This window comes from Parasteatoda tepidariorum, chromosome 6 (genome assembly GCF_982258835.1).
Source record: "Parasteatoda tepidariorum strain Cologne lab strain chromosome 6, Ptep-v5.0, whole genome shotgun sequence".
NCBI classification, from domain to species: domain Eukaryota; kingdom Metazoa; phylum Arthropoda; class Arachnida; order Araneae; family Theridiidae; genus Parasteatoda; species Parasteatoda tepidariorum.
In genome coordinates, this window is record NC_141760.1 from 59,880,643 (window position 1) to 59,894,963 (window position 14,321).

The 14,321-nt window shown below is 28.0% G+C and overlaps 1 protein-coding gene across 1 annotated transcript in view; it reads left to right on the forward strand.

Moving 5' to 3' along the window:
- The first annotated feature begins 908 nt into the window (after nt 1–908).
- Nucleotides 909–14,321, forward strand: part of Syt4 (Synaptotagmin 4) — a 56,026-nt gene continuing 42,613 nt past the window's right edge. Inside the window, exon 1 of the mRNA XM_016072948.4 lies at nt 909–1,285. Within this exon, the coding sequence (XP_015928434.3) occupies nt 1,246–1,285 (40 nt within the window). The 5' untranslated portion in view covers nt 909–1,245. The remainder of the gene's footprint in view (nt 1,286–14,321) is intronic.

A 14,321-nucleotide genomic window follows, 5' to 3' on the forward strand; every position in this document is an offset into this window, starting at 1 on the left:
TAAGTTCAATATCTTAGTCGCGGGCAGAACAGGCGAGACTTGACACCATCAACCACGGTGCCTCATCCCAAAGGCGTAATGGTTTGGATGGGCATATCTGCCCATGGTGTGACCAAACCTCGGGTTGTGAAACCTGGGGCCAAAATAAATTCTGAGTATTATATACAGAAGATATTAAAGCCCTTTCTTAAGGATGATTACTGCAGATTGTACCCTAATGGTGATGCTGTGTTCCATCAGGACTCTGCCCCATCGTATGCATCTAAGGTCACCCAGAAATTCCTAACAGATCAGCAAGTGCAATTCCTGAGACCAGAATAATGGATTCCAAACAGTCCTGATGCTGCACCATGCGACTATTTCCTATGGGGACATCTGAAAAACAAACTGAATAAGCGAAGAATTTCTACATTGAGAGGCCTTCAAAGAGCTATTGGAGAAGAGGTGAAGAAAATCCCCCAGGAAATCATTTTGCGGGCTTTAAAATCATTGCCGAAGAGTTATAGACAAATCTATTATGCCGGAGGTCGACATATTGACAAGCATCGCTGAATTTATGTAATAAATTTTGGAAATATAAACATTCAAAAATGATCCCTATATTTTTTTGCTACCCTGTATGTCTTTTTTTTAAGTCTCGTTGTTTTTTATTGTTCAATACAATTATAAATTATCGACTTCACTTTCGATAACTGATTTGGTAAACAAACTCCTAAATGTTTCATATTTACTACTATCAAAATAATAGCCTTATTTTTCTGAATCGACAAGATTGAAGAAACACATCATCTCTTACTCAAAACCAGAAGTAATTACCATCTCTTGCGTTCTTCCGCGAAAGATTTATTTGGGCGTAGTAAAAGGTGTGTACATCAGACACCAAGGAGTCAGATTGGAGCCGGCCGCCCGTAACCATAGAAACGAGGCACACAATGATCGACCCTACGCCCCAAGGGCTGCTCAGAAGGCCACTTCTACATCAACCGGGCATATACCCTGTTTTTTTAGCGTGAGTGAGTCAGCGAAAGAAACAAGCAACTTTGGACTGGCTATTATTAACAAGAAACGTAATAAATCGCGTATAAGAAATCAATTGAAGAACCATTGGATCTTCCAGAAGTGATAAACAAGAGAGAAAAGGTCCGATCTGACCATTTTTCTCTTTGTACGTAAGCCATTTCGCCCATATGGTATGAGTGTTACGTAAGATATTTTCAACAGTTTGTAGCGCATTCGTGAAAGATCATGCCTCCACCAGGTCCTGTTGATCAGATTCACATAAAAGGTGAGATTTATCATCCATGAAATTCGTGAAATGTTTTAAATGGGTAAAATGTTTAGAGTTTTCATAGGTTTAAAGCCATTTGTATGCTTTTTTGTGTATTTTTATGTTAGGGTTGATCTTTATATTACGACCATATGGGATCAAATTTATCCCTCTACTTTGCGGGTATAAGCATGATTAATGCTCGTATACACTTTGAAAAAATGTATAGTCTATACCTTTTATGTGTTTTAATTATAAAAAAATCTTATATTTGAAATACAAATACGTAAAAAGTGACAAATATTATTAAAATATTAATTCGTAAAGTTTAAACACTAAAAGATAAAATAACTGTAAAATTACTGTTAATAACTGTTAATTAAGGTTGCTGCTAATATTTTTACAAAAGTTATGATCAAAATAATTTGATTAATATTTTTTTATTGTCATTTTCAATTCATTGATGTAATATGGAGGGAGGAGGCATTTGATCATTCCCTTTGATCTCTTCTCCTTGCACCAAAAAAGTTTAGTATTGTTTTGAGAAGAAGAAAAAATATGTTCAAGTAAGAAAAACTAATGATAAATAATTAAATTTTATAAATAATAAATTACTTACAAACTAATTTCTTAATTGTTTTTTTCCTTAGAAAATAAAGGATGCGCACCTTTTAGACTTGCGTAGTTTAATGCCTCGTCCTTTCATAATATGATCTTTTTCTTCCTTTAATTTCGAATAGATCAATAAATATTGATGTTTCAAAATTATTTTGTAAATTATTTAAGAAATGGAATTGAAATTTGAATGATATAAATTGTTTATTTTTCATTGCATGAAAGTAAGAAATCTGTAGATTGTTTAGAATTTAGTTAAGTAAACATGATGTTTTTTGTCACAGAGAGAATTTATAATAAAACACTAGTCACGTGGTTGGAATCACTAATTAACACTCATGTAAGTACCCTTATAATATTAAAGTAAGAATCTTTTAACATTTTTCTCAGACATATTCAAAACTGTTTTTATGATTTAAATATCGTTGAAATTTATAATTTATGAAAAATTATGAAATTTGGATAAATACATAATGCAATGAAGATAAGTTTTTCGAGTCAAAATAAGTTTCAAAAACCACCATAAGGTGGCGTATCATAGCTGTATAGACACCATACACAAATAACAATCAATATTTTTCCAAACATTTAGCATCTTCTGCTTGAAAAAGATGCTCAAAATGATGGCCTCTATTGTTTGCAACTATCTAGGAGCATAAAATCGCGTTTTCAGTCGTTCAAATCACGTGTGTTGGGAATGTTACGCACATGGAATGCTTTGTTATCTTTAAGTTCTGTTAAGTTAAGTGTTATCTTTAATAAAAGTTTTTGAAGAGTCCCTATAACTTAAAGTCACTAAGATTCAAGTCTGGTGATCTAGGAGGCCAAGCTGTAGCTAATTTTCTTTCCCAGATAAAATTCCTATAATTTCATTATGCTAGTACCCGGTTTTCGTGAAATTCTGCTGCATATCTTTGTAAAGAGACTACAGACAAATGCTAACTTTTATCATGGACACCTTTTTAACGTATTACAATTACGATCATTTATTAACTCAAATTGTTAAAAATTGAGCCAAAAATAGGGAGAATTATCGTAATGTCAGAAAACTTTCGAAAGATGTAATTATGGCACATTTCATTTTTTCTATGCTAGATATTTATTTGAGAAAAAAAATTAAAAAATGCTGCGTTGAAAATATTTTTATAAATTTCACTTCAGTTATAACTAGAAATTAGAATTATTAATAGGTGTTTTATTTACAAACATGAAGAAAACTATTTTTATGAATTTACATTCGGTACAAAGTTATTCCTGCGGAAGATACATACTTACAAAATGTTTTTAATTAAAATTTTAATTATTTGAATGTGTCATGTGGGGAAAACAGTAAGATTGCTCATTATGTTAATTCAGAGATTACGAGTCAATATATTTTAATTTCGTTGTTAATCAACACAATTATCAATGTTCATTATTTCAATGTACATTATTTCAATTACAATTTTAATAAATATTATATTATTGAAAATAATGATATGCACTCAAAAAGTATCTTAAAGACGTTTGAAATTTATTTATTTCCCGAAACAAGTTTTCAATTCCTTGATTAAGTTTTTAATTGCAAATGCAAGATAAAAATATGATTGGGAAAATGCAGGATTTACAAGCAGGATATTCCATAATCAGCATCTTTGATAAATATTTTAGAACCCTTGTCAAGAATGGATTAAAAAATTATAATCATATTAGAGTTCATAAATTAATATTTAAGCGAGGGAAAAAAAGAAGCACTCTATCAATCTCTATCCAATCATTATAGGAAAAAGAAAGGATTTAAAGCATTAAAATGCTGTTTGCTTTTGAGGTTTGCTTGAAACAGAGAGGATTATACCCATGTGTCCATACCATGTTATACCATGTGTATTATACCAATCTTGTGGTGATTAATATAAACACCTTTAAGTTTCTACCTGCAATCAAACAATTTTTTAAATTTTTAACTCTGCCTTCTTCAATAGTGTTTTGAAACATTTAATTCCAAATAATTATTAAATAGTCTGAACTTAGTGCGCTTTTTGAATTCTTACTTTTTTGCGGGCTTTTGTTGATGCACGTCAGTTAAAATTGAATGATATTTTGAATTTATTATGATCATAACAAAAAAATTTGTTCACGGACATGCAACCTACAACATAGTCAGAAAGCCAAATCGTGTAATTTTGGGAAGTTGTTAATGCAATGTAATTAAGTTAATTAAGTTGGGATGTTGGTTAATACTAATATATAATTTTTACGACTCAGTGTAATTTGGGTCATTTTAAATTTAAATAAATTTTTGACAGTGTTCCTGATAAAGGTTACTGTCTCCAATGTTTTGATTTTTAAATAATTTTGAGTTATATTGTTAATACTTCGCCTTGTCACACTGCGACGCAAATGCTGCGGGTTGGTTATCCGCGGCATACCCATTTATATATGTTTCAAAGTAACCTTCCTTAATGTCCTTTTATACTTGGATGTAAAAGTTTCAGAAAATTTTTTAAAAATTCTCACTCTGAGTGTTCTCTAACTCTGATCTTTGGGTTTCCTAAATAACTTTGACTTCCACAAACATTGTTCATTTAGCAATTTGTTTTTCTTGTTTTAGAGATTGTTAGGAATCATTCACTATACTCTTCAGATAAATCTTACGCATGAGCTTTGTTTCCAAAAATGAACATTTTGCTGCAAGGATAAAGTATAAGGATATTACAGACATTAAAAACTTCAGATTTGAAGAGCATTAAAAAAAGGACTTTAAATATTGGGAATAAAGCAAGACACATAAAAAGACATAGGTCAACTTGCACTTATGATATCCCATGATTATATGTAATTTTTATTACTGAAATAAAAGTCGAAATAACATTTTTAAGCATCCAAAGTAGTTTACTATATGCTTTTAGAAAATGTATATACACTATCGTGTATATACATTTCTCTTTTAGTTCATAGTTTACTGTACGCGTTTAGTAAATGTATGTACATAAAATTTCTATTTTAAAAATAACGTTTGTGCAATACCTTCTTAATACATTAGATACAGTAAAACTTCCATGTCAGTTTCCCTCCCCTCTTATTTAACGGTAATTAAATCCCCTGTTAATTGAAAATGATTTTAACTTATCGAGTAACAAAAACTGTGTCATACATACCACAGCACAACTAATATACAGTTTGAAATTTAATTTTGAGAAAAAAAATTAAACATTTTGATGTTGTCCCAGGATTGTTTTCCGCTTTGTTAGTATAATTATTGTATTAAATTATTTCTGCTGAGTGGGCAAAAATGAGTCCCATGGCTTTCTGGATGTTCTATTTTTAGATAAGATTGTCATTATTACATTTGTTGCATTCCAATAAGATAAATCAAGGATAGATTATTTACTTTCCCCTCTGTTACTGGCATAAGTGTTTTAAATATACTCTTTCGAGTGTTCTTTTAATAAGCGATAAGATCAAATTAAGAATTTTAGTTTTATAGAAAATTTTTTTTTTTCAATTGAACCTGTGTAAGTAAATTGATTTACAGTTTCACCTCTGTTATTTCCTTGTATTGACTTTTAATTTAGTATTTTATTATACATTAAGTTTATTAAAAGAAATATAGGTCGATATTAATATTTGTAAAATTCAGTAATTTGCGATGCAAGAGCATTTAAAATTTAACGCTTCTGTCAGCTGTACCTTCTGTTGCCTTTTCCCACTCAGTTACCAACCTTTTTTTGAGATTTATTTCTTCATTTAATTTAATAAAAAAAATTAGTAATTGGCACTGTAATTTTGACTGGAGAGTAAATTGTTTGTTTGATCTTTCAGGTAACTTATCTTTTTATTTAAGTACTTTTGAACATTGGTAACAAAAGGGAACTCAAGTTGATGTTTCATTTTTTAACTTTATGTTCCTAATCAAAAAATGTACTGATGTTGCAAATTTTTTAGACAATAAACATTTCTATTACAACTGAAATTTTTCTAAGTAGAAAGTCGAATATTTAATTTAAGAAAAATTTTAAAAATGATGCATATAATTTTGTTTCGGCTCTATAAATAAGAATCGTGCTTAATGTCTGAACACAAGAAGATACTTGTGTTCAGAAGATTCTTCTTTATAGAACTTAAACTATAAAATGTCCCTTTCTGTACCTTTATTTGTGTTTTATTCACATTTTGCTTTATTTATACATAGCACAAAGTACTCTATTTTCATTTAAATGTTTTTCTGAAGATTTTACTACAAAGGAATAATATAAATGAATAACATCAGGTGGATGTTATTTCGAAATATTTTATTTAATTAATTTACTGGATTTCTGGTAATTACAGTTCTGGAAATTAATAGATACACCTTATAATATCAGTGTTTTTTTATATTTAAGTATTTTTGTTACAGTTTGAGCTGTAAAAACTTAAATTTGCCTGTAACGAGAATTCGATGTAATAGTACTTTTCCTGCTACTGTGTATTTCCGCTATAATGAGCTTTTACTTCAAAAAGAAATCGCATTGAATTTAAAAATAGATAATAAAACAATAAAACTTTTTAACGTGAGCTCATTCTTTAACATTAATTTTTGCAAACAATGAATTTGCAATCGAAAAATAAAAACAATAAGAATCATTATTATTTCACTCTGGAAAACATGTTTTTTTTTCATTTTTAAGATTTTTTTCCTTCAAGAATTTTATTGTTCATTTATTGTTGATTAAATGTATTTACAGCGCCTAAGAGCCTAGCATTCAAGTTTTGCAGACTAAATAATGGGAAAAAATTATTATGTTTTATTTTCCTGAACTTAATTCAAAATATTTAATAGTTGAATAAACTCAAAATGATGTTTTGATGTGATTTCAAGCCCAGACATTTTAAATTATTAAATTCAGCAAAATAGAATTTAAAAAAATAAAAGAACATTTTATTCCTATAAAGGAAATCAATGCTCCAGCGAGGGAGTGGATGATAAAAGGATGAGAAACAACAGATGATGCCAACTGGAAAAAAGAAACTATTTGATTTTTCTTTTCGCTCAATTTCAGACGTAGAAAGTTTTGAAGTTTCATCTCGATAATCTTCCTTCTTTTCAGTGTTTCGAAACTTTTCAACCATTCTTTTTTCACTTTCGTGCAGCATCTAGCACTTTTTTCTTATTCCTTTCTTTTTTTTACAAAATAATTACATGTGAGCTAAAACGCAAGGAAAATAATGGATTTAAAAGTTAAGTATTCTAAGATGGAACGTTTTGTTTTGAAAACAAGAAGAAATTGAATTATTAAAATCTTAAATAAGGAAAAATTTATTCCAATGCATAAAATCGATGTATCAGAATTTAATGCTTCTTTTTTAAACACTATCCTTATTCGTTCAAATGCATATTTATATATTTTTTCTTTTATCATATTAAAAAAAATCGTATACATATTTTTAAACTGCTTTTATTTTCTTATAGTAAATCATTCAGGCAAGCTTCTTTTGGTATATTATAAATCATCTCTAATGATTTTTTAAAGAGTTTGAAGGATCCGTCAACCTCAAAAACTTAAAACTATCATACAAAAAAATTTCCTTTATAAAAAAAAAACTTGATAAATTTCCATTAAAAATAACCCAAAGTCAAGATGAAAGCGGACACGAGAAAAACAGTATTACAAGTAATGCCAACTTCGGATTAAAGTTTTTCTAACCGAACTATCAACGTTATCGCTTTCTACTTATCTTTCGTTTACAAATGTGTACCCCCTTAGTTTACGCTCTAAATATAAATTTCACTTCCTGATATTTACGTTGTTTGAGGTTTGCATCCGTCTGAATAATTGAACAATGCTTTGGGGATTTTGATTAAGAAGTTAGTTTAAATTCGGAATTTAATTAGAGTTTTTTTGACAAACTTATTCGTTAGCAACTTTAATGCATATTTGCTTGAAATTACAAATCAACATTTAATACAATGCTTATACCAGCAAGTATTCAATTAATTCGAATCGATAAAAACCACATTATTGAAGGACTTCATTAATTTGATCGCCTACTCTTGTTTGCTATTGAATTTTAATTAAGGGATTTTTACTTGCGGAAAATTTATTTGTTGGTGGAAAAATTCTTTTTTCGGTTAATATTTATTTAAAATTTTCTTTTGAGGGAATTTTGAAGTTTTATTATGACGGATTAAGACGGTAATACCAACTTCATACAACGTAATTTTGAAGATAACATAAGCTTTTTTAGAACTACAGATACTTCTATCATAATCTATTATATATAATTCTTCTACACAATTTCTACTTTTTCTTATTTACTGACCTTTATATAAAGTCTCCTTACTTTATTAAATGATAATCTGGAATATAGCTCATAATTCCAATTTATTTATTTTTATAATACTAGTTAACTAGCATAATTTGGGTTTATAGAAACACATTTTAAAATGGTAAGTATCGAGAGCTAAAATCTAATGTAAATTTTTGTTTTGAGTTTCCAGTATTTTCAATACATGCCAGTTAGTTAGCCAGTTGAGTTTCCAGTATTTCAGTATTTTTATTGTTATCTTTTATTGTTCAATGAATACACTGGCGGACAATTTTTTTTCTGTTCCATGAGAATTTTTTACAGATGTTAGATAATTTCGCATCTCTGATTTCAAATCTGCAATTAGTTTTTTCTCTCTTCAAGTTACAGTTTTCTTTAATCTATTTTTTTGTCGAAATGTACTAGTTTAAAAACGTTATATATTAAAAAGGGGTCGTAGAAATATTGTGAAAAATTTCTAGGAGAGTTAGAGCATATAATTAGGATTAAAATTGCATAGGAACCCCTTCCTGAAAATGTCGTCATACGCTACTGTGTATTAAACTGTTTCTTCGTGCTTCTGAACAAGTCATAATAGGGACGCGCACCTAGCTGCGTATGTCAACTTTTCGGGGCATGGGTTTCTATGGAGTTTTAATCCTACTGATGTGTCTTACCGCCCCCAGAAGTTTGCCTCAACATTTATGCCATCGTTATTTTATATAAGAATTTTGAACATGTAGATTTCGACAAAAAATAGACTAAAAATGTCATTTTAAAATATCTGTAGCTCGAACAAAACTGATTTAAGATTTAAAATCTCCACATCCGAATTAGGCAAGTTCAAGTATTTGTCCCCAGTGTTATTTATCAGGCAATAAATTTAATATTTATTACTACATTAACAATTTTGATGAGAAAATTCATGAAAAAAATTCGTGCTTTTTTAAATGACCTATATATATATATATATATAAGCTAAAAAATTGAGAAAATATGGGAAAAAATACAAAATAATGACAAGAGAAAAAAATTATTAGCAATAATATTTTAAAAGAATTTAAAAGATCATAATTTTTAATACCTTAAAAAAAAAAAAAAAAAAAATTATTAATTAAAGTTTGGAAAACAAAACTAAGAAAAGATATAATCTCTTCATCAGCTCACACGATTATATCCGCAAAAGGAGTGCTTTCTAATATTGTATTAATATAGCCAAAGCAAAATATATCAATACAACAGTGTGAGGAGTACTCACAAAATTTTAAACGAAATTGGAACACATTAAGTAAAAAATATGTACGGAAAAACAAAGAAATATATCAAGCAAAAAACTGAAAATAAAATGTAAAGAGATTAGAGATCAGTACACGAAAAGAAATCTACATAGTGAGGAGCGAATTAAATGAACTTACGCGTACCGGAATCTTTCAAGAATGATTTATAATATTTTCGTAATAAGATTGCCAGATTACAATATATGAAAACAGAAGCATAAATAAAGTGATATCTTATGGCACGTTCTTACTGCAAAACTGAAGCGCGTCTAATTTGTTAGTTACCTTGGGTGGGCCCGAAAATGGATGCGCGCAAGGTAATAATATAATACAGGATAATTTAAAGCTTGTAATTAAAAAGTTTGAAAATTAAAACAACTATTAAAAAAAAAAAAAAAAAAAAAAAAAAACAGGATTTACTCATTTTGAATTGATTTTCAGCAGGAGTCAAATTATTATTGCTGCTGAAGTCCGAAAATTAGGCTCAAAGAGCAATGCCCTAAACACACGAAATTAGAAGACGAACTAAAAACGGAAACAAAAAGAAAACGAAAGTAAGCTAATAGTAGATAGTAGATAATATATATATATATATATATATATATATATATATATATATATATATATATATATATATATATATATATATATATATATATATATATATATATATATATATATATATATATATATATATGCATGTATATATATATATAAGCAAATAATATATATGTTAAAAAGCATACCTATTTACCTTAAAACAAATGTTCAATGGATAAATACTTCATTTAAGGATTTTCTCTGAAAATAAAAATCCTTAAGCAGAAATGAATAAATGTGATAAAATCATTAAATGTTTCTAAAGTAACATCCAATTTTCTTAAAAAAGTAAATAATCGAATACATTTCATTTCGTTGCAAAACAAATCGAGAATCCCTCATTTGAATTTCTAAAATGAGTTTTGGAATCTAGTTAGCTAAAAGTAATTGTCTCAAGCACAACAAGATTCAACGATTGTCTTACGTTTAATTATTTCTATTAATGTGTTAATTAGGTAGTGAAGCCGCACTCTTCGAATCCTTTTTGCGGCAAAATTGTCGTGGAAGTCTCAATAAGACCCTCTAATCAATAGCATTAGCAAACAAATTGATTACAGGTTGAAACAATTTCAGCGTCTATTTTCGTTTGGATTCGCACATTTGCAAGGAAATTAGAATGTTAATGTTACGAGAAAGTACTTTAGCTGAAAAGGAAAACGATACAAAAACTTACATTGGAAGAAAAAGAACATTCTGAAAATAAATGTATTCTTTTTCATGGAACAATACTTTTCGTATTTGAAAAGATATTTTCTCTTTCCTCAATATAGAGTACAAATTGTATCCCCGAATTAATTTAAACTTTGGGGAAAAAAAACTATTTGAAAAACTAAAAAACATAAAATCCCAGGATTGAACTTGTTTTTTTGGCAACATGAAAATAGTTTATTAATCAAATAACTGACTAAGGTTTTAAACCTACTCCTACACTTCAATGAAAAGCCAGTACTCTATTTCAGACTGAGAAAAAAAGTATGGTCAAAACTACTATATTATGGATAAATTTACTGTGTTTCTGTCTCTATGGGAACATCAAAAACCTTGGCAATTTTTAACCTAAGCGCTTTGGTTAGGATTTTGGTTAAATTAACCATAAAATATAGTATTATGATATGTGATAAAATTTAGTAATTATGACAAAATTTCATGATTTCATCATATTTTTTAAGAGCAGGGAATAAAAACTGTTTATTCGGTTAAATTTACTCTTCGGTGTTTTATTTTTTTGCAAATCTGTGTTTATAAGACCTACAATTTTGAAAACCGAAATTTCCTGACAACCGTACCATATGAATAAAAAAAAACCAAATTAATAGCTTATAAATATCATAGATTTTGGTTTCATTACCAGAATTATGATGTTTTTTACCATTACCATCATACAACACGGTAATTTTACCTGATTTTCTTTCGCTGTGAAAAACCATTCTGGTTTTTATAGAATTCTGTATTGGATATTTCCTAATAAGGTTGATAGAACGTATTGAAATAAAAAAATTTTTTTAATACGTGATTGTGAACAGACAAAAAAAAAAAAATTAAATCTAAATTTTTGACTTTTTTTTAGTATAATATAAACATTTTTATGATTAGCGGAGTGACTAAGAATTCTCACCATGGATTCTTTACATGCAGTCTCAGATATTTTAGTATATTAGAAGACATTTCTTTTTAACAACTTGAAAATGAAATTCATTGAAAACAATATTTTTTTTAATCGTTTGCATGATTAATTTTTCAATTTTCTACTGATTTATTTAAAAATTTAAATGTAATGTAATTTCTGTTATTCGTAGAATTTTTCTGTCATTGACTTTACAGTTTCTGTTTTTTTAAATAATAACAAATTCAGATTTCCAGAAAATTCCCTTCAGCAAACATTATTCTTCTTTTCTATTCAAATCTCCGCAGACCATATTTTTTTAACAGTAAATTTAATAAGTTTTAAGCAGTTTATACTTGTAGTCACTTAGAGTTCATGTGCGGTTTTCTATTTACAGCTTTCGAATAAAAGAATGCTGATTATATTATCAGAAAAAAAGTTTACATTTATTTATGTGAATGTTCAGAATAAGTAGTTTGACAAAAGTTGTTTGTTAAATATAAGATTAGAGTTTGTATTTTAGAAATTGTAGAATTCATTGTAGTTTTTATAGTACATAGATTGCTAATTAACCGGTATGGTCGAGAAATGCCTCGTTTCGAGCAAATGAATAACCCGCATAATCGAATTTATATATAATCTGATTAAAGCTTCTAAAAAAATAAGAGTAGTAAAATTATTATATGACATTAATAAATATTTTTTAATACAAAAGGAAGAATATATACTAGATATACATTTTAGTGTTTTATCATGTTATTCATAAATTTTGGCAATTCATTGCTGATTAAACCACAAAATCATGGTTTAATCAAAATTTTTATAGGTCTCGGTTTTCTTTGTCTTTTCGTCACGTATAATTGAGTTTATTCACAATTTAAGTAAATTTCTTCAATAAATGTCCTAAATGGCAGGGAAAAAATATTATACAATAATCGAGTTTTGAAAAATTATTATACGTATAATCGAGTTTATTCGAAATTTTATTAAAAAAAAATTCTTTTTTAAAATTTCTTAAATAGGAAATAATTTAAGGATTAATAATATAGGAATAATAACTGTTCAGGGAGATAATAAATCCTTATATAGGATATAAGTTTCTTAATAGGATAGGAAAAGTACTGTACAACAAGAAGAGAATGCACTTACATTTTGGTATTAAAGCACGTTATTTATGCATTTTGGGAATTCATTGTTGATTAAATCAGAAAACCATGGTTTAATCTAAATCTTCATAGGTCACGGTTCGTTGTCTTTTTGTCACATATAATTTACGTACCAGTACGTACCATGATAATCGAGTTTATTCGACATTTAATGCTAATTTCTTCTCTAAATGAAAGGAAAAGCGTGACTATGATAGGAAAAACGCTATTTCGGCATGAAAAACTTCTCAACTCTGTACAACTCATTCGCAAAGTGCATTTCCAACCATTATCCTATTCTTAACTTTTCTCCAGGTTTTTTACAAAAGAGTTTGAAATTAAATAGCATATTTTGATACATATTGATTGGCTACTCTTGTCCTGGCTCATTTCTCAACAGCTGTGAATGACGTCATTTCTTGAAATTCATTAAAAGCCATTTCCCGTTCCAGAAATAATGCGAGCTGCTGGGATGCTCTCCTTTCAAATCGATTAAGGGGATACTTTAATGAATTAAAATTACTTGGAAGCTCTCCCTTTAGATTTCAATATTTTTAAAGAAAATTATTCTTTTTATAGCAATTTTGCATTTTTAGACAAAATTTTCTTTTTTATGGTTTTATTTGCTACATATAATCTGGCATTTGGTGCAAAAAGTACTGACATAACTTCTAAGAGCACACTTATTGCATGTTCTGGGTCTAACACTATTGTGCACATATTTTCAACACTAACGTTCTCAGTATTCTCAGTATTTGTGTGCACACACCACAATAGTAATTTTTTGGTATAATTTTTTTGGTATATCACACATCATGTCGGAGATGGGAACGTTAATTAATTCAACCACTAAAAAGCACTAATCAATTTATAAGGTTAGGAACTTGTTTCTTAATTTAAGCTAGATTCATTTGGAGGTTATTTGAGAATATCCTTACCTCACGTTATCCCCTTCTTAGCAGAGTTATACATAAATGTAGAAAATTAATAAGAAATATAAGCACATGATAAAATTTTTGACTGAATATAAAACAAAACTTATAATGAACCATAGTAAGATAATTACCTGAATAAAGTCGAAAACTTTTTTTGCAGTTGTAGTAGTTACATTTCGTTTACGACCAAAGTATTTTGATATTAAATCGAAAGATGTTTACCAATTTTAAATTCGAAAATAATTCAATTCAAATAGTTAAGTCATTGTACAATCCTAATTAAATTTTTAATAATAATGTGTATAATATTCTATAATGTATTCCAAAACTAGAATATGAAACATGTTACACGATTCTCAAATTTTCATTAATATGATAACTAGGCTGCTTAAGAGAACGCTGTGTTAAATCTTTCGCTTCCATAGATTTTAGGAATCTAAATGAATCGAAGCTGATGTTAAGTTAATAAAGAAAATGCTAATTTGTGACACAATTAAATTAGAAAAAATTAAGTGTTCTTTGTATCATTTAATTTTTTAGGTTTTTTGGTTTGTTTGGTTTTTTAAAAACAAAAAAAAATCAATTTTTGTTAAAATGTGAAACCATTTTAAAAAT